Here is a 27,845-nt window from a genome sequence, read left to right as displayed (position 1 = left end):
GGTGGGGGCACCCGCAGCCAGGCCTGAGAGCTTCTCCGAATGGGGCACGTGAGGCCCTGGACTGCCCCTTGTCCTGGGAAAGTCAGCAGAGAGCTCAGGGCTCTGGGAGTGGGGATCCTCACTGCCCTCTGTTGCACCCCCTTCCCGGCCCCACATACCCGCACCGTGGAGCACCAGGGCCAAACTTCTCCTGGTGTCTCTGTCCCCAGGTGGCTCTTTTGGATTTTGGGGCAACGCGGGAATATGACAGATCCTTCACCGACCTCTACATTCAGGTAACTGGAGAGGGGCCCTGGCCTTGGTCCATGTTTTTCTGAGGCTGGGACAGGATGCTGGGGGACTCGGGGTAGGGAGAATGACTGGGTTCCTGCCCTTGTGTCCCCATCTGCGCTGCCTGCCCCTCAGGTCTGGTGACAGCAGGCAGTTAGGCTGACAGCTGCCAGGCGTGTCACAGCACTGGCCGGGGGCCCTGTGCAGGGAGAGGATGAGGGTGGGGTGGGCTCGGGTGTGGCACTTGGCTCCCTGGGATGTCGGGAGCTTTTCTTTCCATGCTGCCCACGGTCCCCTCCTGTGCCTCTCCCCAGATCATCAGGGCTGCTGCTGACAGGGACAGGGAGACTGTGCGGGCGAAATCCATAGAGATGAAGTTCCTCACCGGCTACGAGGTCAAGGTGAGCAGGGTTGCGGGGGATCCCCCGGGCCTGCTGACCCAGGGCCCGGCTCCCTGTGTAAGAATGGATGAAAGCACAGGGGGCAGCTGCCCTCAAGGGGCCCCCAGAGCCCGGGCCTCCTTGGGCACGGTCCGAAAGCTGGGGCCCACCCCGGCCCATGCTGCCCTGCTGTGCGTGAGATTTTCCGAGTGGGCCAGTGAGTTGGGGACTTGTCGTGAAGCTCTTGTTTCTGCCTCTCACTCTTGCCCACTTAGGGCTTGGGGTTGGGCCTCGATTGAGCCAACGTGCAGAGCAAGTGGGAAGGGAAGCCCCAGCCCTCCCCTCATCGAGCCTCCCTGGGGGGAGTTGGAAGAAACCTTAGAAGCCTTTTAAATAAAGGGGAACGGTCTGTGCTGGTGCCGCCTGAAGCCACCCACAAAGTGGCATTTTCCGCTTGCTGTTTGACAGTGGGGAAGGAGTTAAAGAAATCCAGGTCAAGCCTTGGGTCTGCCGTCTCATAGGAGTGTCATTTGAGGCTTGTCAGTATCTCTGAGCCCCCCTTATCTCAGCTGTAAGCGCTCAGCGGGCAGCAGCTCTCTCCCGCCTCTTCCTTATGGCCACTCGCACTGACTCGATTCCTGGCCGCCCCGTCCCTCTGACCACCTTGGGCTGTCCCTGGCGGCAGCTCCTCTCCCCTGCTCTGCTGGCGGCGGCTTCCTTAGGTTGCTAGTTCCCGTGGGCAGACACACGGCTGCTGGGTGTGTCTTGGGTGGACTCTGGCAGGCTCAGACACGCATGGTGGGAGGCCCTGCCAGCTCAGGCCCATGGACTCTGTTCTTTTTGTCCAGAACAGTGTTTTGTTAAAACTCTGAATGAGTGCCACGAGGCGGGACGCATCCTCTGCACTCTGCCACAGGCCCCGCCACTCCCTTTTGATCACATCAGCCCAGTCCATGTTACCCTCGTGTTCCCGGCCCCTGTGGGTTTGAGTTTATGCCCATTACCATGATGTAATCCAGTTTACAGCAGAGCTTTGAATGAGAACTCAGCGCCCCGGGCACTGTGGGAGGAACCCGGGCTGGTGGAGGGCTCTGGTGTCTCGCCGCCATTTATCCTTCCTCTCCTGCCCCAGGTCATGGAAGACGCCCACTTGGATGCCATCCTCATCCTGGGGGAGGCCTTCGCCTCCGATGAGCCCTTTGATTTTGGCACCCAGAGCACCACCGAGAAGATCCACAACCTGATTCCCGTCATGCTGAGGCACCGTCTCGTCCCCCCACCCGAGGAAACCTACTCCCTGCACAGGAAGATGGGGGGCTCCTTCCTCATCTGCTCCAAGCTGAAGGCCCGCTTCCCCTGCAAGGCCATGTTCGAGGAGGCCTACAGCAACTACTGCAAGAGGCAGGCCCAGCAGTAGGGCTGCGGGCCACGCCCAGGCCGGCTCCGCGGGAACTCTCTCCCTCAGACAGGCCAAAAACCAGTAGCGAGGTGGTGGTGATGCTCTTTTTAACTCCTTTGCCCAATAAGGGGGGTGGCTGCCTGGAGCCCCATAGCCAGCGCTTTCCACGGTTTCTGTTGCTAAATGGTTGTAGGGTGAGAAGTGCAAGAATGAAGATGAAGCCCCACTGCTCGGTCAGTCTGCCTCCGTGTGTCCTCTGAAATAAGCAGATGAAGATGAAAGGGCAACTTTGTTTTCTTCTTTTTCCTGATGTGAATGTTAAGCAGAAGGGAGAGAGTCCTGACTCCCTTCCAATCTCTGTTCAGTGCAAAACCCAGTAACATGAACAGATACGATTGTGGGATTTTATCATCTGTGTAGTAGGTGTGTGTATGTGTTTCTAGAGTGAGATTTGTGTTTTCTGCCCTTTTCCTCTCCAGCCGATGGGCTGGAGCTGGGAGAGGTGCTGAGCTAACAGTGCCAACAAGTGCTCCTTAAGCCTGCGAGGCCCAGGCCTGTGGGGCTGGCTCTCACCTTTGACAGCTGAATGTTCCTAAAGAACTGCTGCCCCACAGTGAGGGTGGGAGCAGCGGAACAGGGAATGCCAGACACAGGCTCGCTGCTGCTGGAAGGCGGGGTGGGACTTCCTTCCTCTGTCTGGAGAGGCACAGGTGTCACCAGTTCCAGCCAAAGGCTCCTCACAGGCGCTGTGAATTTTTGTACAAGTCTTGTAATTATCGAATCAACAACTTGTTTCAATTTAATAAAAATGCTCATGGGAAGTGCTTTGGCGCGTGTACCCTCTTCTGTATTCTGGAGAATGACGACCCGTATCTTCTAGCTCGTGGTGGTGGTTCTTTTCTGACCTGACGGTCAGCAGGTTCAGTGTCACAGCCCATTTGCAAGGTTTGGGACTGGTTCAGCATGAGGCCCTTGGCCCTGAACCTGGAAGGCTCAGCCCCGTTCCCTGTAAGAAGGGAGGTGGGAGGGGTGGAGAACAGGAGGAGAGGTTGCGGTGTCACTGCCCCAGCCCCCGGGTGGCCGTACCACACTCCTGAAGCTGCTGTACCTGGTGATGGTGGCAACTGGGAGGACAGTGACACCTGCCAGCACGGCTGATGCCAGGTCTGCATCACAGTGAGACGTCTCCTCTCTAGACATCAGCTGCAGTTGAGGACCACGTCCTGAAAAGTGGCTTTTCCTGGGACCAGACTGATTACTAGATAACAGGACACACTGGACACTGAGCTGGGGCCCTTTCTACGGACCTGTGAGCAGTTGAAAGTGCATCTGCAGAATGCACAGGCCCAAAAGAGGCTTTGAGAGGTATAGGCTTTCAGGGTTCTTAAAGAAAATATAGTTTCTGAAATTTGGGATTGCCGAGTAGCAGACCCAGTGGGCTCCGGGACAGGATGGAGAGGCCTGGGTGGCATCCGTGAGGCTGCCTGGCTAGCAGCGGCGCCCAGCACCACTGTCAGATCCCTGGCTGAAACTCCTCTTGTGGCCCTCTTCTTAAGGCTATTTGCTGCTGTTTAGCGAACTCCTCTGCAGCACTCAGATCTGAAGCCATCGCCCTGCAGAGTAAACAGCAGGGGAAGAACCCAGGCCAGCCCCAGCCAGGGCTCTCACAGTCTATTCCTCTTGAACAACAAGCCAAACAAGTCAAGCAGCAGCAGCATGTGGGGGGAAGGGAGAGGAGAAGAACAGCCAGCATTTGCTTCCCCAGGAACCACCACCATAACTGCTGGAACAGGAGAAGTTTTCTAAGGGAAACTGGAATGTGGTTTGTGTGTCCTAAGTCTGAGAGCCGGCTGAGAACTAGAGCCCTCCCTGTGAAGACAGTGGGGATCACTGGATTGCAAATGACTTTAATCCCCAAGTAAAGCTGGCTCTGAAGCTGGCCACACATACTTATTCTTTTGTACCTATTTTGATTTTTACAGTATTGTGATGAATGACTCCCCGTGCTCACCCATTCACACTGAGACATGGGGCATGAGAACATGGCAAATCATGGCTTGATTTTCCCAGGGTCTGTGTCTTCGTATCCCTAACATCTCGTGAAGGGCTGGACACCGCACAACAAAAAAATATTTGTTACTGTAGGCTTTGGCGGTTACTCATAAGGACAAAACACTAAACCATAGGCTAGAAGTTAGATTCTGAGTGCATTAACTCTTGACACTCCAAGTGGGCCTTTTTAGAGAGGAAAAAAAAAAAGAGGCCCAGAGGTTAAGTGGCAGAATGAGGATTTGGAACAAGACAGTCTAGTCTTACATACAGTCTACACTAAGGGGACCAAACGAAGGGCTGGCAAACTATGATGGTCCAAGGGCCAAATCTGGCCCACTGCATTTCTGTAAGTTTTATTGGGGCACAGCCACTCTCGTTTATGTACGTAGCAGGCTAAGGCTGTTTTTGCACTGAAATGCCAGAGCCGGGGAGCCGCAGCAAACTATATACACAAAGGCACAAGGATTTCTTAACTGGTCCTGGACAGAAAAGGGTTGCCAAGCCCTGTTCTAAAGCACTGCATGGCTGACACTATAGCAAACCAACATAACAGTATCAGCCACAAATGTCAATTCCATGGGCCATTGGAACCGGAAGTATTCTCCGAATAACTACTTAGCTGCCACCAGTTCAGGAGTTCCTTTAACCCCACCCCTGGACCTTCCCCGTATGTTCTTAGATGAACCGTTCTAACTCCAGAAAAGCAGTAACAGTCCGTCTTGTTTAAGTGACACAAAATCAAACTGCTCCCACATTCACACTGTCAGGGCCACTCAGGAAACCTCACGCAGCCAGGGTTTGGTCTTGTGGACCGAAGTAACAGCAACAGCAAAGTTCTGGCCAGAAGAAGGGAGTTGAAAGCTTCAGGAGAATTGAACATCATTCTTACCCGAGCTAAGGAAGAAATTAAGAAAGTCCTAGATTAAACCACAGGGGCAAACTAACCCCATGTCCTTTTACGGCATAAGGAAGCAGCCTGGATGAGGAAGGAGGCCAGCAGAAAGAAGAGAAGTGACAGGCGGAGAGGTGGCACCTTTCTCTATTTCTCAGACTTTCAAGTGGGGGGAAAAGAGACAAAATACTCAATGCTAACAGTTCTCTGTTTTATTGCAATACAGCAAAGTCTGGTTAATATTAAGTGATATCAACATAAAATATTGGTGAGGAGTCTTTTGTGACATTTTTTACCATCCCACCTTAAATATTTCTGTGCAAAAGAATCCACATCATTGTTTGGTAGCAGAGGATCTCTTATAAAGTTCCCTAAGACACTGAGGGCATAAAACCAAACAAAATAAAATAAGGAGTATAGGCTAAAGCAGTATCTTCCCCTCCATCCACATTTGTCAGCATTATATTCTAACCAAAAAATGATCACACCAGGCCATGCAAAACTGTACAATATTACGAGAAAAACCCTAAAAAATTTATAAAATGAATGATATTACACTATCAAATAAAAAGACAAGTCATTTTGTTTTCATGAGATTTCAAGGTTGATTTGAGTCAGCTTCCCCCGGAACTGCACGGTGTCCTGTGTGGGGAGGGCCCAGCGTGCTGCCAGTGCTGGGGGGCAGGGCTTACACTCCTTATCTAGCAGAAGTGCACAGAGAACTCTGGACTTGAGTAACAAAGTCATAAGGAAAGAGGTTTTTAAATGGGCTCCATGAAATGCAGCTCATCTAGTTCAGGGCTGGGCCAGAGAGATGGGGGAGTGGAGTGCCCAATTCATTCCCTGTTGTGCTCACCAGACATGGGCTACGGCAAAGTCTGCTCTGAGCGCCCGTCTGTCTAGATTGGATGGGGAGCCTTAGGCTTGGCAAGGCCTACCTGCTGGGAGACTGCAGTGGTTGTGATCCTGGCCAAAGGCGGCAAATGGCCCTGCTGCGTCTGTGGTTTTGACCTCTGCTCACCCCTGCTCTGGCTTTTCCTTAATGATACCTGAGATGCCACATAAATGTAACCAGTCTTTCTCAGAAATAGATGTGGCCACTAAGTAACAAAATGACATAATTCTAACCTATGGAAGGAGAGAGAGGCTGAGAGCTAGCCAGGAATGATAGATTGTTGCTGTAAACATGACAGGAATTTCAGATTCTCCCCTGAAATGTGAGTACAATAATTGGCTGGAAAACCAAATAGATGGGCTCCTTTTAGTTGTATCTCATAGCCTTAAAGCTGTGCTCCCTAGGAAATAACAGAAATCACTAAGTGTGTTGGGGGTGTGTATAAATACATACATAATAACAAAAAATGTAAGATCTACTTTAGCAATCATTTGACAAGGAGCAAGACTTTTGTTTTTGGCAAAAAGAAATAATATATATGTATGTAATTCTAAATACCCAAAGCACAAAACATGATTAGTCAGAATTCGAGGGTAGATAACTTGGCTGGACATAGATAGCACCAAATACTAACGCAGATAGACTATCCCAGAAATGCCTCTGAATGTATTTTTCCTATTGAGAAACAAGTTTCTGCTGCCATATACGTTTTTAAAATGTCCTGCATGAAAACAAAAGATAACTTCAGATAGTAATAAAATACTTTATCTCTGAGCTTTGCTACTGACTCCTCTGAATGGTCATTATGTTTTCTTTGCCTGGAACCCACTCCCTGTCTTTTCACATCATTCTTCTCAGAAGCTTCTGGAGGTAACAGGCTTCATATTTAAGGGTGGGATAAACCCAGCAGGATGACCGTTATTTTGGGAAAACCCTCCCCAAAACTATTCCCCCTGGCAGTGTTTCTCTCCTAAAGCCCTGCTTTTAGAATCTGCACGCATTCGGGACTGCTCTATTATGACTGATGAGATTACTTGCCATTGCAGTGGAAAAATCAAAGAGCGCCATGGTGCAATCCATGGGGTGAATATGGACAAGCCGCCCAGTTAGCCTGGCAACCTAGACAAGCCTCAGTAGCTCTCTCTCATCTGCCCTGTTGGGAGGCTGAAGAGTATGACCCATAGCAGTGGAGCCTAGACTTTAGGTAGGGTTATTATTTTGATCTTAAAAGCATCCTTTGCAAAATAAGCACCTATAAGCAACAAAAATTCATAATTACTTGTCAAAGCTACAAACTAATGGCTTATGTCAAGTCCTGTTAATCTCGGCTTGGGATGGCCTCCTCCCTGCCTGAGAAGAGAAGGGAGAGAGGAGAAGGCAAGGGGAAAGGGAAGAGGAGGATGGGGAGGGTGGGGATGGGGAGGGTGGGAAGAGTGAGGAGGAGAGGAGGGGAGGGTGGGGAGAGTGGGGAGGGTGGGGAGAGTGGGGAGGAGAGGAGAGAAGGGTGGACAGAAGGGGTGCGAGCTGGTCACGAGCACCAAGCAGGGGGCCGGCTGGCTGACTCCCTTCTCTCACGTGAAGTGCTGAGGACAAGGATCTACCAAGTCATATGACAATGATCCAACTAAAGGGCCAACTCTTGGTATTCAGGTGACAAAAGTATTTTTATACTTCATTCTAAAAAGCAGAAAGATTTGGGAGATTAGAACTGTGCTGTGAATTACACCCATCCAAAATAAAATATAATCAAATCTGAGCCGGCACCAAACTCAGAATGTTTAAATGTCAAAGCTGTTACATGAAAATTCCCGATTATAGGTGCTTACAATGGAATCCCCAGCAGGATCCCTCACTGCATCTCAGAACCTTCTCCACACAGCAGCATCACCTGGAAACAGCCTCAGCTCCCTGCACATGCCTCAGGCCAGCATGGTGGCCACCTCAGTGACACGCAGGCCACCTCAGTGACACAGACGTGGAGTCACAGACAGCAGCAGTGAAATGATGGCCTTAAACACTGCAACTTGGGTTAGCAACTGCAGGAAAACTTTCTTCATTTTCACTGAATTTTAAAGAGAGAATCCTGTCTCTATTTCTCAGAGAAACTTAGGTGAAAAGTAAAAGAGAGGCAAAATCTCTTTCCTTCATGAGATACTTTTATTTTTATCTCTTTCTCTACTCATGTGCTTAACTGGTGAAATGATTCTGTAGAAATAGATCCTTCTGATTCTGCATCTCATTTCCTTATGGCAACTACAACAGGAGGAATCCAGCTGGAAATGCCACCAACCCCACAATCCAGCACCTGAGAGAGGAAGCCAGTCGGAGCGCCGTGCTGGGCTCACTCTGGCCTGCGCACTGGGGTTGTCACATCCATTTTCCACTGGCTATGGGGAATAATATTTGGTTAAGGCTGTTGAAGCCCTTGCTTTTGAGGTTTTACATTATTTGGTAATGAAAGCCTTTTTTTCTTCCTTCCCCAGGCTTATGTGAAGAAGCCCACGCCCACTCTCAACAAAACAGACTCCTCCTTGGGAAGCATCTCCAGCCCTGGGACGGACACCTCGCTGTGACTTAGGGAGGGACAGGATTAGCCCAGGAATAAAAGCATTTTTAGAAATTGTTTTCTGCACCTTCAGAAGCTACAACACTCCTTGTACCCTTTCAGATGGAAGGGATCAGAGGTGACAGAATCGTGTATTTCTACATTTATCTGCGGAAGATAAAATACAATAAAAAGTGAGAAGTGTTCAAATTCCACCACTAGGAAAAGAAACATCTTGGGTAGAGATGAGTTCGCCTTTTGCTGCTGCTGCTGAAGTGGCTTCAAATGTTAAAGCTCTGGTGCCCAGGGCATGCCCCAAACCAGCAAAACCAGGGTCTGCAAGTGTTTTCTACAGCTCCCCAGGTGACTAGAGCCTATGACCAGTTTGAGGACAGGGCAATAAAGGGAACTCTGATTTCTCTCGCTCTCTCTCTACAAATGTGAGCTTGAGGCCTTTCCACCCATTACATTACAGACAAGAAACAACATATTTCTTTAAATTAAATCATCTCTCTTATATATGCATCCATCTTTTGTTGAATACAAGAGGCTCCTTTTAAATATATACATTCAGTACTTCTACATTTATGTATTCATTTAAACTCTGTACTGTAGTAAAATATGCATTGTTTTAATTCATAAGGATTTCCTGGCAACAATCAGGTTGATACTCACTGCGTTTGCTGATTAAGAGCTTAGTGAGCCACTCCAGGGACGGATTCTCCCTTCTGGATGCGGAGAAGCCCATGAGCTATTTTAGGACTATAATGAGACTCTACTGTGAAAGCAAAATCTGTCTAATCTTATTCTTATCACTTACATTTGTGTAATCTGTCTATTTAAGCTACCTTTGGGAGTAGGGGTAAAATGTTACTGAAAGCAACTCTAAGTGCATGGAATGAAATCAACGTTAATCTAAGCTGCTACGGAAAGTCTGTCTTTGTTGTTGCTGTTAGGCTGGGGGCGTGGATCTGAGAGTCGTGTCGTCAGAACTCCTGAATCCCTGTCCTGCTACTGCTGCCAGCCCCTGGTGGCTTTCAGGCCGAGCAGGCGAGGTGGAGGGAAGAGATGAAAGTGAGAGGAGGCGAGTGGCAGGGAGCAGAGAGCGAGAGGTCCCAGTGCTGAGGCAGCTCACGGGTCCCAGCTCCCGCGGTCAGTGCTCTCCAGGGAGAGGCTCTTGGTTTTTCGGGGTGAAACTGGGCTTGGGGGGCTGCTTAGGTTCGAACTGTTGGAAGCTGTGGAATGCCTCGGAGAGTCAGAGTCCTGTAAGGCCCAAAGTAAAACATTAATGAGAAGGAGGGGGAGAAAGGGAGGCAGAAGGGGCTCAGATTACCACCGCCCCCTCCAGCCACCCTGACCAAATAACCCCATGGGGCGGCCTCACTGTCGGTATAAAGCCCCTTCTATGAGCTGAGGAAGAGGCACGGAACACACAAGCTCCGTCCTTTCTGTAGGCCTTTACAGATGATGGTATTTTCACACAAAAGCCAGAAGTCTGAATGCCTCTGGGAAAACTGCAGTTTGCAGCCCGAGTGACTGGCCTAGCTGCCCGCTGGCCAAGAGTGAATGCTGGCCCCTGACCCCGAACCCTGCTGCAGCTGAGGCCAATCCCAAGGTGGTGGGATTGCCTGGGAAGATGCCCTAGTCTTTCTGATACATGACATTTCCGGAACCCTGCCCACTCACCTCTCCGTCAAAGTCCCTCGCTGGGGCATCACTTCCTTGGTCCATGCCTCCGGAGGACAAAGAGCCCTCTGACGGGGAGGGCATGGGCTGCCGCTTGGCACTGTAGCTTCCTCCAGAGAATTCCCTCTTTAATGCGCTGCCATTCTGTGCGGATGACCCTACAGTACATTATGCAGGCAAAATTTTACATATGCAGAGGGGACAATACTCTAGAAAGCACACAGACTGCTGAGCTGACAGGCCATCCTTTGCAGGCCCCAGACCACTCCTCCCCTGAAGCGCAGTAAGTCCAACTGTAGTACCTTTGCCCTGAGCTCAACCCCGAATCCAGCAATCTCACTCGCTGTTCCTGTCCACCCCAGCCACGGGGACTCCCGGTGAGCGAGCACTCTCTAGGCTGTGCCATCTGCCCCAATGCCCTGCTTGTTAACAATTCCCCGGAATCCCTCAAGTCTCCACCTGCCTGGTGCTGCCTTGCACGTCTTTCCCAGCCACTGACGGCTCCCAGCCATCTTTCACACATCTCTTTCATGGCATTTATGAAGTCATGTTATCATCATGTGCCTGCCATTCTCCCAAAAGATGAGGTGTCTTTGCCTCTCCAGGGCCTAGCACAGAACATGGCACACGGCAGGCTCAAAACAGATGCGCTAAATGAGGAAGCTCGGTTGTACCATCCCCAGAGAGGCCATGCCACTCAATGAAGAAATATCGCTTATCTTCTAGAAAATTTTCATAAAACCACGAAGAAAACATAAAAGTACTTTTACTTCACAGGGCAAAGAGCCTGAGATGTAAAATAAAAGTGAGGTTTTCTTCAAAGTCACTCTCTATTGTGTTCTCAGAGTTGGGGTAGGTAACAGTGGACCAGCAGCATTCACAGGAAGAAAAGGGAAGACCCAGAACACCCTGGGGAATCTCGGGGCTATTGTCAGTACCTATTTAAAGCTCTTAGCATTCCCTACTATGACAAGGTTTTTGCTTAAACATGCCTTCATCGTGCTGAGTTTCAGTATTAGGATGATTGGTCCAAAAGACTGTGTTGAGGTTTTAGCACAACTCTAAGGTACAGGTTGTGCTTGTTTCAACTTTTTGCGGGTTTAACATGTCTCAATTGTTTTTCACATTAAGAATTCAGTGAAAAATGTCAAAAAATGATAGTTTAAAGCAGCACATTTATCTAATGACCACCAAAATACACAAGCGTTCATAAATAAACTGAACAAGAGCCTGCCTGGGCAGACTCTGTCCTTGGTAATCCCCCTTCCACCTCCCTTCCTCAGCTTCTTTGCGAAGCCCCTGGGCTGCAGTCACAGGCTCGCTGGCATTTCCTCGACACTGTAACTGACTGACTGCAGATCAGCAACACTGGTGGTTTACTGTTTAGCGTATGACGGAGCTTGACAAACACCAATGCCCAGCCCTATCCCAGAACAATTTGCAGAGTTTCTGACTTAACTTTAAAAGTCCTCCTGTCATTTTTGCACATTGATTTTGTAACCTGAGACTTTGCTGAAGTTGCTTGTCAGCTTAAGGAGATTTTGGACTGAGATGAAGGGGTTTTCTAATACAATCATGTCACCTGCAGACAGAGACAATTTGACTTCCTCTTTTCCTATCTGAATACCCTTTATTTCCTTCTCTTGTCTGGTTGCCCTGGCCAGAACTTCCAATACTATCTTGAATAGGAGTGGTGAGAGAGGGCATCCTTGTCTGGTTGCAGTTTTCAAAGGGAATGCTTCCAGCTTTTGCCCATTCGGTATGATATTGGCTGTGGGTTTGTCATAAATAGCTATTATTTTGAGATACGTTCCATCAATAGTTTATTGAGTTTTTAGTATAAAGGTGTTGAATTTTATCGAAGGCCTTTTCTGCATCTATTGAGATAATCATGTGGTTTTTGTCACTGGTTCTGTTTATGTGATGGATTACGTTTATTGACTTGCATATGTGGAACCAGTCTTGCATCTCAGGGATGAAGCCGACTTGATCGTGGTGGATAAGCTTTTTGATGTGCTGCTGGAATGTTTGCTAGTATTTAATTGAGGATTTTCGCATCAATGTTCATCAGGGATATTGGCTTGAAATTTTCTTTTTTTGTTGTGTCTTTGCTAGGTTTTGGTATCAGGATGATGCTGGCCTCATAAAATGAGTTAGGGAGGAGTCCCTCTTTTTCTATTGTTTGGAATAGTTTCAGAAGGAATGGTATCAGCTCCTCTTTGTACCTCTGGTAGAATTCGGCTGTGAATCTGCCTGGTCCTGGCTTTTTTTAGCTGGTAGGCTATTAATTACTGCCTCAATTTCAGAACTTGTTATTGGTATATTCAGGGATTCAACTTCTTCCTGGTTTAGACTTGGGAAGGTGTATGTGTCCAGGAATTTATCCATTTCTTCTAGATTTTCTATTTTATTTCTGTAGAGGTGTTTATAGTATTCTTTGATGGTAGTTTCTATTTCTGTGGGATCAGTGGTGATCTCCCCTTTATCATTTTTTTATTATGTCTATTTGATTCTTCTCTCTTTTCTTACTAGTCTGGCTAGCGGCCTATTTTGTTAATCTTTTCAAAAAACCAGCTCCTGAAATCACTGATTTTTTGAAGGGTTTTTCGTGTCTCTATCTCCTTCAGTTCTGCTCTGATCTTAGTTATTTCTTGTCTTATGCTAGCTTTTGAATGTGTTTGCTCTTGCTTCTCTAGTTCTTTTAATTGTGATGTTAGGGTGTCGATTTTAGATCTTTCCCGCTTTCTCCTGTGGGCATTTAGTGCTATAAATTTCCCTCTAAACATTGCTTTAGCTGTGTCTCAAGAGATTCTGGTATGTTGTGTCTTTGTTCTCATTGGTCTTAAAGAACTTATTTATTTCTGCCTTCATTTCGTTATTTACCCAGTAGTCATTCAAGAGCAGGTTGTTCAGTTTCCATGTAGTTGTGCAGTTTTGAGTGAGTTTCTTAATCCTGAGTTCTAATTTGATTGCACTGTGGTCTGAGAGACTTATAATTTCCATTCCTTTGCATTTGGTGAGGAGTGTTTTACTTCCAATTATGTGGTCAGTTTTAGAATAAGTGTGATGTGGTGCTGAGAAGAATGTATATTCCGTGGATTTGGGGTGGAGAGTTCTGTAGGTGTGTATTAGGTCCGCTTGAACCAGTGTGCAAAAATCACAAGCATTCCTACACACCAATAATAGACAGCCAAATCATGAGTGAACTCCCATTACAATTGCTACAAACAGAATAAAATACCTAGGAATCCAACTTACAAGGGATGTGAAGGACCTCTTCAAGGAAAACTACAAACCACTGCTCAAGGAAATAAGAGAGGACACAAACAAATGGAAAAACATTCCAAGCTTATGGATAGGAAGAATCAATATCATGAAAATGGCCATAATGCCCAAAGTAATTTATAGATTTAATGTTATCCCTATCAAGCTACCAATGATTTTCTTCACAGAATTAGAAAAAACTACTTTAAATTTCATATGGAACCAAAAATAGCCTGTATAGCCAAGACAATCCTAAGCAAAAAGAACAAAGCTGGAGGCATGATACTACCTGATTTCAAACTATACTACAAGGCAACAGTAACCAAAACAACATGGTACTGGTACCAAAACAGAGATATAGACCAATGGAACACAATAGAGGCCTCAGGAGTAATGCCACGTATCTACAACCATCTGATCTTTGACAAACCTGACAAAAACAAGCAATGGGGGAAAGGATTCCCTATTTAATAAATGGTGTTGGGAAAACTGGCTAGCCATATGCAGAAAACTGAAATTGGACCCCTTCCTTACACCTTATGCAAAAATTAACTCAAGATGGATTAAAGATTTAAACATAAGATCTAAAACCATAAAAATCCTAGAAGAAAACCTAGGCAATACCATTGAGGACACAGGCATGGGCAAGGACTTCATGACTACAACACCAAAAGCAATGGCAACAAAAGCCAAAATTGGCAAATGGGATCTAATTAAACTAAAGAGCTTCTGCACAGCAAAAGAAACTACCATCAGAGAGAACAGGCAACCTACAGAATGGGAGAAAAGTTTTGCCATCTATCCATCTGACAAAGGGCTAATATCCAGAATCTACAAGGAACTTAAACAAATTTACAAGAAAAAAAACCAACCCCATCAAAAAGTGGGTGAAGAATATGAACAGACACTTCTCAAAAGAAGACATTTATGCGGCCAAGAAACATACAAAAAAAAGCTCATCATCACTGGTCACTAGAGAAATGCAAATCAAAACCACAATGAGATAGCATCTCATGCCAGTTAGAATGGTGATCATTAAAAAATCAGGAAACAACAGATTCTGGAGAGGATGTGGAGAAATAGGAACACTTTTTTTTTTTTTTTGAGACACAGCCTTGTTCTGTTGCCCAGGCTGGAGTGCAGTGGCGCGATCTCAGCTCACTGCAAGCTCTGCCTCCCAGATTCACGCCATTCTCCTGCCTCAGCCTCCCGAGTAGCTGGGACTACAGGTGCCTGCCACCATGCCCAGCTAATTTTTTGAATTTTTAGTAGAGACAGGTTTTCACCATCTTAGCAAGGATGGTCTCGATCTCCTGACCTCGTGATCCACCCACCTCAGCCTCCCAAAGTGCTGGGATTACAGGCCTGAGCCACCGTGTCCAGCCTAGGAATGCTTTTACACTGTTGGTGGGAGTATAAGTTAGTTCAACCATTGTGGAAGACAGTGTGGCGATTCCTCAAGGATCTAGAACCAGAAATACCATTTGACCCAGCAATCCCATTATTGGGTATATACTCAAAGGATTATAAATCATTCTACTATAAAGACACATGCACACGTATGTTTATTGCAGCACTATTCACCATAGCAAAGATTTGGAACCAACCCAAATACCCATCAATGATAGACTGGATAAAGAAAATGTGGCACATACACACCATGGAATACTATGCAACCACAAAAAAGGATGAGTTCATGTCCTTTACAGGGACATGGATGAAGCTGGAAACAATCATTCTCAGCAAACTAACACAGGAACAGAAAACCAAACACCGCATGTTCTCATTCATAAGTGGGAGTTGAACAATGAGAATACCCAGACACAGGGAGGGGAATATCACACACTGGGGCCTGTGGGGGGGTGGGGGGTTAGGGGAGGGATAGCATTAAGAGAAATACCTAATGTAGATGACGGGTTGATGGGTGCAGCAAACTACCATGGCACATGTATACCTATGTAACAAACCTGCATGTTCTACACATGTATCCCAGAACTTAAAGTATAATAATAATAATAATAATAATAATAATAATCTCTCCTGATGATTCCAGAAGGCCCCTCGGACTGAGAATCACTGACAACCTCACTCCCCAGGAGACACGTTTCCCCTAACACTCCATCCCCACCACTGGGTTTCTCCACATGCACTGGTCTTCATTTGTTGACATATTTCTTGGGAAATATACTCTTTACTTTTTTGATGTGGAACACGTGTCTCCTTAGATTACAAGCTAATTGAACGCCATAAAATATTTTTTGAGTTTTCTTCCAATTCCTTGCCTAGTTTAGTGCTCAGTTCAAAAAATAATGAAAAAATTACTTTAACATTTTGTTATTCTGCACAGAAAGTCAAACTGCCAGAGACTTCCACTGCTCTGCTTACTAATGGTGTGACCGTAAGCAAGTTATTTTATCTTTCTGAGTTTCCATTTTCTTCACCTTTAGGTAAAAAAATAAATTCTACCTTACAGGACTTTGTGGGAACAACTCACCACTCAATGCATGGAGAGTAACATGCAAGACAGAAGGTGTGTGCTGGCCCACACTGCGCTTCTGGTCTTTTCACTGCCTCCCTCCTTCCTAGTGATCATTTATAGAGCAGATAACTGAACTGAATCCCACCCCAGTGATTTCCACTATGTTTTTTTCACTTTTAAACTTCAGGAATTTTTCTTTTCAAAGAAAGGTTACACTCAAACACTACAACCTTTAAAAAAAAAAAAAATCAAGGCAGGGCTGTTTTGATTGAACAGCAAAAGGGGCCTGGGGACCCTCTGGCCTGAGACCACGTACTGTACTCAGGATACAGCCCCTTCCAGAGAGTTTTAAGTGGTGACTCTGGGGACTGGGCCCTAAATCTCTTGGGGATGAGCAATATCCAACCTCTGCATGACTTCCAGGAGGGTCTGGGAGGCTCCCAGTGAGCCCCTACTGCTGACAGGAGCGGGTCTCATTCCTCAGGTGAACTAGGAAGGAGGGAAGGAAGCATGGTGAGCACCGCTGTTTCAATCTGACTTTGCATCATGAAATCGTGAGTCTGGCTGTGGAAGATCCTGTGCTTCTTGCTGTAGAGACTGAACATAGTTGGCCTGTTCCTCTCTTGGCTGGCTGTCCTTCTGGAAACATTTTATATGAGCTGGGCTAGTCTTGAAGCCAGCAGGAGGCACTCTAAACACCAGATGCCCCTTGGTATTCCCGAGAGGGTCTTTCCTCTTATATCTTTACTGGACAAGCAGCTGGTAACCAGGGACATAAAAAAGGCCAAACTCAATGAATGCGTTAAGGGCCTTGACAAGAATGCCAGGCCAGCTCCAGTCTGTCGTTTGCATGCCATCAGCAGTGACATGGGAGCCTCACTTCAGCACTTCTAAGGAGATGGGCTGTCTTGGCTCTTTAAATCTTTGCAGTTTAGGGCCTATCTTTATCTGCAATTCCACAAATCCAAAAGTGCTGAAAACCAAAAGTTTTTTCACAAGCTTGATGCAAATTCATGTGATGACAAAACCTAATGTGAACTGGGCTGGGCGCGGTGGGTCACGCCTGTAATCCCAGCACTTTGGGAGGCTGAGGCGGGCAGATTACCTGAGGTCGGGAGTTCAAGAGCAGCCTGGCCAACATGGTGAAACCCCGTCTCTACTAAAAATACAGAAATTGGCTGGGTGTGATAGCACCCACCTGTAGTCCCAGCTACTCGGGAGGCTGAGGCAGGAGAATTGCTTGAACCTGGGAGGCGGAGGTTTCAGTGAGCCAAGATCGTGCCACTGCACTCGAGCTTGGCCAACAGAGTGAGACTCTGTCTCAAAAAAAACAAAAACAAAAAACAAAAACGCAAAACCAAAACAAAAAACAAAACAACAACAAACCCCAAAAAAATCCTGGAGGCCGACTTTAGACTTTATTTATAAAGACTACATTTATTCCTATATTTACAGTGTAAACAGTCATAACTTTTGCTGTGTAAGTATTAATGTGTTCGTGGGAACTTAATGTGTTTGTTTGTCATGGATCTTGCTGGGAATATAACATAATATATGGTAGATCCCTTTCTAAAACATAAAAACATTCTGGCCTCAAGTGTTTCAGGTAAGGAATTATGGACCATCACTTAATTCCTAAAGTTGTAAAACCTTTGTAACTGACTTCTAGATAACTTATAGTTAGTAACAGCTTACATCAATCATCAAATCTAGCTATCGCTAATAAAAAGATAATTAATAAAAGTGGTTGTCATTTTCCCACTTGGCAAGATTTTTTCATTGTGGTCAGGGCTACATACTGGGTACAGATGACGTTAGGAGATAATGGCAAGAAAGGTGCAAACTGTACATTTCAACATCTTCTTGTCAATTGAAAGCTCCTTGAAAGCATGCTCTATGTCTGTAGCCAGGCTCCAAGATGATCGTCCCTTCTAGTATTCACTCGTATGTAGTCCCTTCCCACACAGTACCAGGGCTGGTCTGTGTGATCAACAGCATACTGAAGAAGTGGTGATACAGCACTCCTGAGGTTAGGTAGAACACTGCTGCTTCTGTCTCTCTGATCACTTGCCCTGGAGGAAGCCTGCAGCCAGGCCATAAGGACACTCAGGCACTGGGTATGGAGAGGCCCACATTGGCAAAAACGGGAAGCCTCCAACCAACAGTCGGTGAGGAACTCAGACGTGTCCACAACCACATGGGTGAGCCGGGAAACTGATTCTCTAGTCACAGCTGAGTCTTGAGGTGACTGTGGCCCCAGCAGACAGCTCAACTGCAATCTGATGAGAAACCCTGAACCAGAGCCATCCAGTCTATGATGTTCCCAGATTCCTGACCCTGAGGCAGTGTGAGATAATAAATGCTTGCTATTTTAAGCTATGAGATAATAAATGTTTGCTATTTTAAAGCTCCTAATTTGTGGGATAATTTCTTATGCAGCAAGAGATAACTAATACAGCATCATTCATCTTTATGTCGTCAGAATCTAAAAAAAAAATACCTGGGCACAAATTGGGTGCCAAAATCAGTATTTGCTGAATGAAGAGCAAATGAATGGAGGAAACTCAATCTGCATCAGAAGACTTGAATTCAAAATATGTAACATTCGAGAATAGAAAGGAACAAGTAAGTTTTCTGACTCAATGACTTTTAAATGTGAAATTGGATTTAGTGCAGTTACTTTCTCTTAAAGTTCATTTGCATGGAGGTGAAAAAAGGTTTCACTAAGTTGCACCTGGTACACTTGGGGACTGCACTTACGCTGGCACACTCGATCGACACTCTCTCTGATCTCCAAGCAAGTACCATGCTCCCGGGAAAGCACACACTTGAGAAAGTTACAGAAAAGCAACCTTCAGCCAAGAACATTCTTCCCCAAGTGAAGCTACAATGATCACTTGACAATCTACAATCGCACTGCTTATAATCCAGGAAATATCTTAGATCGCAGTGAATTTGACGGGAGTAAAATTTACTTTTTTAAATCAGCCAGATGTCCCATCTGTACATTTCTCTCATTTTGAGGTAAGTAGCCTTTAGCATCTTTGTATAATTTTATTCAGGCAGACAATATCTTTTTACACACCTTTCCTCCCCCACCAAAAAGCTGCTCCGCGACAGTAGCTGAACCTAAGTGCACCATGGAGCACAGTTTTTTCTCTCTATGGTCCCTTAGCTCAAGGTTCTAGTTTTAAAGTGTAAAAAAAGAGATGCTGCAGTTCCGAGTACAGTTAAAACAAACAAACAAAAAAAAAACGGAGAGAGAGACTAATAAAGACTGTGAGACACCTGAAAGCAGGTACTAGGTCATATATGTATTTTTACCCCCACCACCTCAGCAGAAGAGTTGGTATCTAATGGAACCTCAAACATGTGTACTGCATGAATGTTATCTTTATTGTAGTAAAGGGTATATTCTTGAATCCATTCCTGGCCTTCTTTCAGTGAATCAAACAGATACATTTTTTTTTTTTTTTGCTACCTCGGGACCTTTGGACATGCGTGGAATGTCCTGCCTCAGCCCCTTCTTAAACGGTGGTAAATGGGAGTAAATGGTATCATACTAAGGCCCTAGCAGGAAGTCTGGGAGTCATCTTTAACTCTCTCCCTTACTTTTCCATGACTAATTCATCATCAAGTCTTACTGCTTTTAACTCTGAAAATATATCTGGAGAATCTACCATCTTCTCTCCTTCTGCCCCTGCTGCATCCCAAGCCCTCATTGGTTTCCATTGGGACCACTCTAGGAGTCTCCTATCTGGATGCTGGCTTCCACTCTTCCTGCCTCTAGTCCATTCTCCACTTGGCAGCCCGCAGGATTGTTTTAAGAATGTAAATTGAAAGAAAATTCTTCCCTACTTAAAAGTCTTCTTTTTCCTTTTGAATAAAGTAAAAAATGTCTTACCTTGGTCTTCAAGTCTCTGCTGGTCTGACCCTTACCTGCTACCCTGCTCTAATTTTTGTTACTTCCTCACCACTACCATGTAGCCATGCTAGCCTTCTTTCAGTTAACCAAACATTACTCAAACATGACTCCACCTCTAGGGAGTGATTTTCCTAATTATTCTGCCAAGTAGGGATTCATCCCTAACAGCTACCCCTTGTTATTCTCTATTAATGTATGCTGTTTACTTCCTTCAGAGCCTTTATCATCACAATTTGTAATCATATTTGTCTGTCTCCCAGATGGCCTGTACACTCTAGAAGGACTCTGGGACTATTTTCTTAACAACTGCTTTTGTGCCTATTAGGCATTACCCAGCAGGGTCTGAGACACTGCAGCCACTTGAGAATGCAATGGGCACACGTAAGTGAAGGACATGTCACCCACGGGACAGGAGGGGAGGGAGCTGGGGGTCACCCTGTCTCAGAGGCACCTTCCTGTAGCCCCGGCACTTACTTGCTGACAAGCCACTGCTAGCACTCATGGAGCGGCCTGGCTCAGGGCGGGATTTGGTGATAGATGGAATACTGACTGAGCCACTGAATACTGTCCGACTTTCCTGAGGCCGAGGATTCTATAAACAAAAGTGAGAGAGACATCCTTTAGCCAGAAAGAAACTGATTTTTCTGCAGAGATGTCTATTTTTCACTACAATTACCAAGAAATAAAATAATCTTGACCAGAATGACACAGAGTAAGGAATGGCAGATTATATAGTCTTTCCCACCCACAAAAGTAATAAAACCCTAACATGAAGTAAATCTCATCCTAATCAGGAATAAGTACTTATACTTACTGAAATACTTATCAGTAAAAAACAGCATTTTTTTTGTTTGTAAACACAGTAAGTAAAAGTTATATGGTTAGATGTGACAGTGAATTGTAGAATTACATGGACATTTGCCGATAACTGAAAGCTTTTACTATGTATGACATTTTTATTTGCTAAACAGCTGATACGTCCATTTGGAGAAAATTCTACTAAAATTATATTCTTCTCAAGAAAATGTTTTATTGATGTGATACCAAATGTGCCATTTATAAGTTCACACCCCAGTCACCAGGCATCTTTACTGACTCACACCAATAGTAGTACTGGGATTAGAAATAAGACGCTGCAATACTCACAACCTAGGTGAAGTTAGTTAATTTGGGAATATTAGTTTGAAAACTAATTTCTGATGTAAATGGTCTGGATTTGACTTCAAAGAGTTTATAAACAGGTTTATATACATTTACTTGGAAGATTTACCTACTCCTTATTGATATTTCCATTTAATTATTGAATGATTTTAGTGTGTGAGGTAGGAAAATAGGCCACAGAATGTTTTGCAAATCACACACGCCTAAAGGATAGCCACATAGGTGGTGTGCACGGTGAGCTGTCTGATTACGGTTGAGAACAGAAAGCATGCTGCCTCCCCAAAGGCCCCAATCTTTTTCAGACCAGGAGGATGAGATGTTGGGGCTGACAAAAGTCCAGAGGAGGGAAAAATATTTTAATATTCTTTATAAATCCTGGAGAAGACAAATTACATATACCATGTTATTAACATCTTTTAACACTCATAAGGCTTTTCTCCATTTCTTCACATAATCCCAGCCTCATGTAAGCATCTTCTGATGCAAATGGTCTGGATTTGATTTCTTATAATTTATAAACAGATTTATATGTATTTACTTAGAAGATTTATCTACTCCTTATTGATTTTTCTTTCATAGCTACAAAAATGATGGTAATCTTACTAGCCTATTGTCAGCCAGCCTCTCCTTCATTGGCTGTTTGTGAGGGTGTGCCATAAAGGCAGCATGGTGGCTGTGAGCACAGGCTAGGGAGGGATTTGGCCCACTACTCACATCTGTGCTGCACAGCTGACTGACAGCAGGGCTTGGGGTTGCTAAACTCTGTGCCCCAGTTCCCTCAGCTGTATTATGAGGATAAGAACTGCCTCCTGGGGCTTGTCTGAGGATGAAGCTAATTACACTAGCAAAAAGCAAGCATGTAGCCCAGTCCCACTATGTGCCTTTCTTTCCTCATGAGTATGAGTAACAACCTCATACAGCCATCTGCAGTATCACTTTCAAACCTCCTTTTAGTCACATCGAAACAGCCATTCTGGCCAGGCACGGTGGCTCAGGCCTGTAATCCCAGCACTTTGAGAGACTGAGGTGGGCAGATCACGAGGTCAGGAATTCGAGACCGGCCTGGCTAATATGGTGAAACCCCATCTCTACTAAAAATACAAAAAAATTAGCTGGGTTTGGTGGCACATGCCTGTAGTGCCAGCTACTCGGGAGTCTGAGGCAGGAGAATCACTTGAATCTGGGAGGTGGAGGTTGCTGGAGGAGCCAAGATCACGCCACTGCACTCCGGCCTGGGTGACAGAGCGAGACTCCATCTCAACAACAACAACAACAACAACAACAACAACAACAACAACAACCCCCCAGCAATTCTGCTTGGTGGTGGGGGGATCACAAATTTTACATGTGTTAAACAATACCTTAACTCTATAATGGAAATGCAATGAAAAAAAAATCACACATTAAAAGCAGTAAAAAATTCAAGTTTTGTGACTTTTCCAAAGGATCAATTTGTTAAGTAAAGCCAAATAGTTTAATTCCAAGTTAAACTATAACATGCAACTTTCCTTTGAAAACAGATGTTCTCTTCATAGAATGCTATAGGCTACCATTACTATAGGGTAATCCTTTATCTTTTCTACATCATCAGAAAATCACACAGATAGTAATAGCCACTAAGACATAACAAAATGTGACTGGAAGATATATTTATTAACCTGGTGTTCTCTCAGTGCTAACTAGTTCATTAAAATTGTTTGCTTTTTTTCTGATTATAAAGGTAATACTCATGAACTGTAGAATATGTAATGAAATTATAAGAGACCAAAAAAGTCACCTGTGAATTCACCAGATACTAATAACAATTTGATGTGTTTCCTGCCTATCTTTTCTTCCAACATAATTTAAGAGTTGATGATACTGTATCATGCTATTTTCAAATGCAACAGAACACCAAGCTAACTAGTGTATTTTTAAAAAAATGTTACAACTGTCTGCCTAATTTTACTGTTTCAAAAACACAATCTTTTCTCATCATTTCAGGCTCAGAAAATATTACTCTTTCTTCTAGTAGCTTAACATAGAGAATACAATAGGGAAATTTATCCACATACCTGCCATACATTGATAAACTTTGTGGTATGACTTATGTTTATTCATGACTTATGCTATTTAATGTTAATAGAAATCTATCTTACCTAAATGGTTTTACAAGTTTCAGCAAGAGAAAAGGCCTAAATGCTTAAACTACATTTTACATATTTTACTAAACGTCCTCATACTTGCCCTTTAAACATAGAAACCCAGGGGAACACTGTTGGTAGGCACACCCTCCTCCACACTCACCACCTCAGGGTCCTCAGCTTTTGGGCTGACAGTTCAGTTTGTCCTGGTTATAAGTAAACATATGGTTCCCTAGCCTCAGTTCTTTAGTCATCTTATAATTTCTTATACTGACTGTTATTACAACAACACTAAACTCTCCAGCACCTAAAATAGTTAGGTGCTGAAAGATATTTGCTGAATAAATAAATGGAAAATGAATAGATTATATCTGCAATCCTAATTTTCTAATTTGAGTATTGAGATTAATTCAGTTGGCAATTTAATTTCAAAATATGATCCCTTCTGTAAAACAGTGTTTAGTTAATATTGATTTGAAGTTACAGGCCTGTGTGTGTTTTAAAGATACAAAATAACATTTTATGCAAACACTTAAAAGATGACTATCTTCTTTGCTATAATATGGTATAGATTAAATAATTTAACACAGAATACAATGAAATCAGCACAAATACTTAAGGCTTTTGAGGTCAAAAGAAACAAGCAATAAAGAAATGTACTAATGTGGCTAAAAAATATTTTTAAGTTATAATAAAAGTCTAGAACTGGAAACTGAGTTCCCAGTCGCCATGCAATTGTGAAACTCACTCCAGGGAGAGGTTAGAGCTCAGAGAAAGTTTGCAGCACTGAGCTTTCCTACATGCACCTGAAATGCCTGAGAAAAGGTTATGGCAAAACAACTAAAAAAGGGCCAAAGCCAGCACTCAGGAAAACATGCATTAATACCACTTGAAAAGCTCCAAAGCATACATTTTGAAGAATCGCACATACTGAAAGTTGGCAACTAGTTGGCCCCAAATTTAACTGCTGCCATCTACATGCCATCTACATGAATTTGGTTCATCTACCAAATTTGCAAAGTCCATGTAATTCTTGGTGCGTTATTTAAAGCAAATGCTTTTTTTTTCTCTAAGAAAATAAAAAAATTAAAATGGAAATAGTCAATGCTAGCAATTCAACAGACACATATACAAGAGCAACCCTGTAAGACGCAAGCAGCATGTGAACAATGCAGCAAAGAAAAGCTCAAAGGAGATGGGAATATTCGTTTCAGGCTATACATTTTTTAATTGTTTTTCTGTAAACCTTAAGATACATTGATGTTGTCCTTTCCTATAAAACAAACCTATCCTAGAATAAATAGCAAAAATTAAGGCTACAAACTGTATCTGAAACTTAGTAACAACTTAGTAGCTTTATTACTTAGGCTGAAGTAATAAAGGAATGACAAAAAAAAGTTTTGTTAAAAAACAGTTTATCATTCAGTCCGCTAGAGTTAAATAAACTTCATTACAAAGTGACAAGTAACCTAAGCCTCTGGTCCTTTCAAGGTACAAATATGTATAAGATTAGGGTGAGACTTTCATTTGATGGTACAGTATTTCTAGTTATAGATGACTAACTAAAGCAACATTTCCATGGTCTTTTATATGAAAAGTTATTATTATTATTATTTTGAGACACAGCCTTTCTCTATCACCTAAGCTGGAGTGCAGTGGTGCAATCACGGCTCTCTGCAACTTCGACCTCCCAGGCGCAAGTGATCTTCTCCCCTCAGCCTCCCAAGTAGCTGGGACCACAGGCATGTGCCACCACATCCAACTAATTTTTTTATTTTTATTTTTTGTAGAAATGGGGTCTCGCTATGGTTGCCCAGGCTTGTCTCAAACTCCTAGGCTCAAGTGATCCTCCTGCCTCAGCCTCCCAAAGTGCTGGGATTACATGTATGAGCCATCATGCCCAGTGAAAAGTTCCTGATTAACATATACAAAATTCCTCTGGAATCCACTCCCTGCAGTCTAAGCAAACTCAGGCTTATTTTATGGTGGTTAATTTAATTTTGTCAGATAAGATATTTAAGTGATATAATAATTTATATGTCAGTAACATTTAAAACATTATAATTTAGAATAATTTTATAATACAAACAACAAAAAATAAACTTCTCATCCTACAGCTAATTTTCTAATTGGAAAATTTCTACATATATAAATACAAAAATTGATCTACTATTGTTGTAAGTTAGGGGACATTATGGGAAGTGGTTTGCATGATACAATATAAACATTTTATTACCTGCAAAACTAACTTCAGAAAATGTTCCCTTGAAGTTACTGTAAGCATACACCACTTGATGGACATATGAATATTCAGCTTTAATGGCCACCAGCTCTCCACCCTACTGCAAAGCCACTGGTAGCAAAGATACAAGCTGAATGGAAGAGACCAACAGCAGCTGCCACAATCCTTCAGAATACAGCATGCTTTTTAAATTTTCCTCTTTCTTTGCTTTAGTTTTCTTACCTTGGATCCTGGTTGGAATTACATGCATTTCAGTAACTCAAAGATTAGTAAAATCTAACTTATTTTTGGAATTTTTGTTACTCATTAATATTAATTTTTTAACTTTTCACTTTGGAGATTTTTAAGCTTTTCAAAAAGGGGTTTATTGTAGATAGGTCTGTGGATGGGTTCTACCACAGACTTTAACCTCACTAAATATAAAACATTTCACTGAATTGAACTGGTTATAGGGTAAGGAGCTAAAAAATTCAGAAATTCTGGGAGCCCTTTCCTGTTTGTTTTAACAGAATAGAGAGCTATTTCTTACAATGGGAAAAACTTTTATTAAACATAGATAAATCTTTAATACTGTGTTTCAAAAATGAAAATTGAAATCTTCCCTATTCCTCCATCTTCTTCCTCAAAAGAAGAAACAAAATAGAAATGGGAAAGAAGAGGAAGATAAATGGAGGAAGAGGAGAAGTTTGGCAGAAGAGAAACAGGCCAAAGGAAAAGGTTCACAAGATGGCACCATTTCAGCGGTGTTACTTATTAAGCCAGGCAAAAGGAAATCCATACATGGTTAGTGAAAGTTAACACCTGACTCAGCTGTTCATACCCTCAGAGTCATAAAGCTTGGTGTACCAGGGACAGAGCGCAGAGACGGGGAATATTCAGGGTTTATGGAATCAGGAGAGAGAAATTTTTCAGCAGAATTAACAGTCATGTGATAGATGTGTTCAAAGTTGATCGGAGAGGAGATCAGACCGGAGTGATGATGAGGGGATGGATAAGGGAAACCTGGCTATCAAAAACAAAAGAAAGATGAAAAAAGGCAATAAGGTGATGAAAATGGATTCACATTTCACAAAACATGCACACAGAACAAATGGAATAGTATCTGATATCAGAGCTGAATCCTTAATGAAATACTTTTAGGTCTTAGAAAGTTAAATTTTGTAATACTCTTGCCAGTTACTTAAATAGTTGATTTGCAAAAGATCATTCTTTTTAATAAAATTATTCTTTAATTAAAATAAGTAAGGAGAAATTGGACTTTCAGAGATACAAGACTTTCAGAGTTTAGTTCAGTATTTTCTTATGTAATAACGCAAACAAAATATGGCAAAAATCTATCAAAAACATTAAGGATAGAAAAAGCAAGAAACAAGCAAGAACATGAACAAGTGAACCTACAACAGCTTCTAAATAGACGTGTTATGAAACTGTTTCTTTAGAAATCTAAAACCATGTAAAACCATTCCCTGATAATGTGTTTGTTTTTACTGATTTTATTTCCTTATAACAGTTAACCATGGAATATACTAATTATTGGTTTACCTTTAAGCAGCTCAAGCTTATCTCCATTTAGACACCCAAAAAGAACATGTTTGTTTTCTTAACAAGGTAAAAATCTTCCCTTCAATGTTCAGGTATATTTTTTTAAAATGAAATAATGTAATATCAAAGATATAGAAAAAAGCTTTTGAATCCAAGGACTATTTTTAGAGATAAAAGAACTACTTCCGATTACGCAGGAACTATCACTCAGTAGCCAGTCACCTTCTCTAATGGGAATTTTCAAGATTCAGTTCTTGAAGAACAGTTATGTTTCCAGAAAACATGATCCCTTCATTAGAGGCAGAGGGTGAATGGCGTGTTGGAGAGAGTGCTAACTGAATCCAGCATGGAATTCACGTTCCCATGAGCTGAGATGAACTTGCTTTGTAAAAAGATTGCATAAATTACCTAGCCTTAAAAGAAAGGCTCTTCTGTAAGGTCTTGTTTTTATTCTAGATATATGAATAAAATCAGTACCCTCTGAGGTTGTACTGACGTACATGAAACTTTGACTTTAAGAAGCAAAATTACATCTTAAAGCTCCAGGATGTCACTAAGCTCGAAAATATACTTTTATTAACAATTTTAGTAATGGATAAAAAGCTAGGAGAAATGTAATGTGCTAAAAATAAATCTTCTAGAGGTAAAGTATTATTCTTGCATCCAAATTAGAGAAAAATTTGTTCTTTATCACAAATAGCAACCATGTATTAAAACGGTAAATTATTTTAAAAATTCAAGAAAATGAATATAGCATCTATTTATAAGCCACACACACCATCTTATATTAATGCTTATATTGTCTTGGCTCACTTAGATACAAATAAAGGTTTGCATCTGATAGAGGAATATGACTCCCTTAGCCTCACTGCTCCTTCCATATTCAAAAAGCAAACAATTCTGTTTCAAGAACATCTTGCACAAAAGCAACAGGATTAAATTTCTAAAGACATACAATAAACTTTCTAAGCTTATAAGTATTTCACAGGA

General features: G+C 43.2%; 2 protein-coding genes across 34 annotated transcripts in view; one reads left to right on the top strand and one right to left on the bottom strand.

Moving 5' to 3' along the window:
* The window catches only part of COQ8A (coenzyme Q8A), a 47,358-nt gene extending 44,484 nt beyond the window's left edge, over positions 1–2,874 (top strand). For all 6 annotated transcript variants that reach the window (XM_514248.9, XM_009441583.5, XM_063791273.1 and 3 more), the window contains exons 13-15: positions 210–275; positions 585–671; positions 1,783–2,874. In XM_514248.9, coding sequence (XP_514248.4) covers positions 210–275; positions 585–671; positions 1,783–2,067 — 438 coding nt within the window. In that variant the 3' untranslated portion in view covers positions 2,068–2,874. The remainder of the gene's footprint in view (positions 1–209; positions 276–584; positions 672–1,782) is intronic.
* A 2,316-nt stretch (positions 2,875–5,190) lies between these two features.
* Positions 5,191–27,845, bottom strand: part of CDC42BPA (CDC42 binding protein kinase alpha) — a 329,589-nt gene continuing 306,934 nt past the window's right edge. For 11 of the 28 annotated variants that reach the window (XM_016939946.4, XM_016939973.4, XM_016939954.4 and 8 more), the window contains 3 exons: positions 26,134–26,319; positions 20,262–20,379; positions 17,664–18,199 (listed from right to left, as the gene is read on the bottom strand). In XM_016939946.4, the coding sequence (XP_016795435.1) occupies positions 17,757–18,199; positions 20,262–20,379; positions 26,134–26,319 (747 nt within the window). In that variant the 3' untranslated portion in view covers positions 17,664–17,756. Of the gene's footprint in view, positions 9,697–10,119; positions 10,278–17,286; positions 18,200–20,261; positions 20,380–26,133; positions 26,320–27,845 lie in introns of those variants that run through there. The other 17 variants (XM_016940026.4, XM_016940034.4, XM_016940031.4 and 14 more) reach the window with 5 other exon arrangements.

The sequence above is a fragment of the Pan troglodytes genome, chromosome 1 (genome assembly GCF_028858775.2).
Source record: "Pan troglodytes isolate AG18354 chromosome 1, NHGRI_mPanTro3-v2.0_pri, whole genome shotgun sequence".
In the NCBI taxonomy this organism is placed as follows: Eukaryota; Metazoa; Chordata; class Mammalia; order Primates; family Hominidae; genus Pan; species Pan troglodytes.
This window is presented reverse-complemented; position numbering and strand designations above follow the sequence as displayed.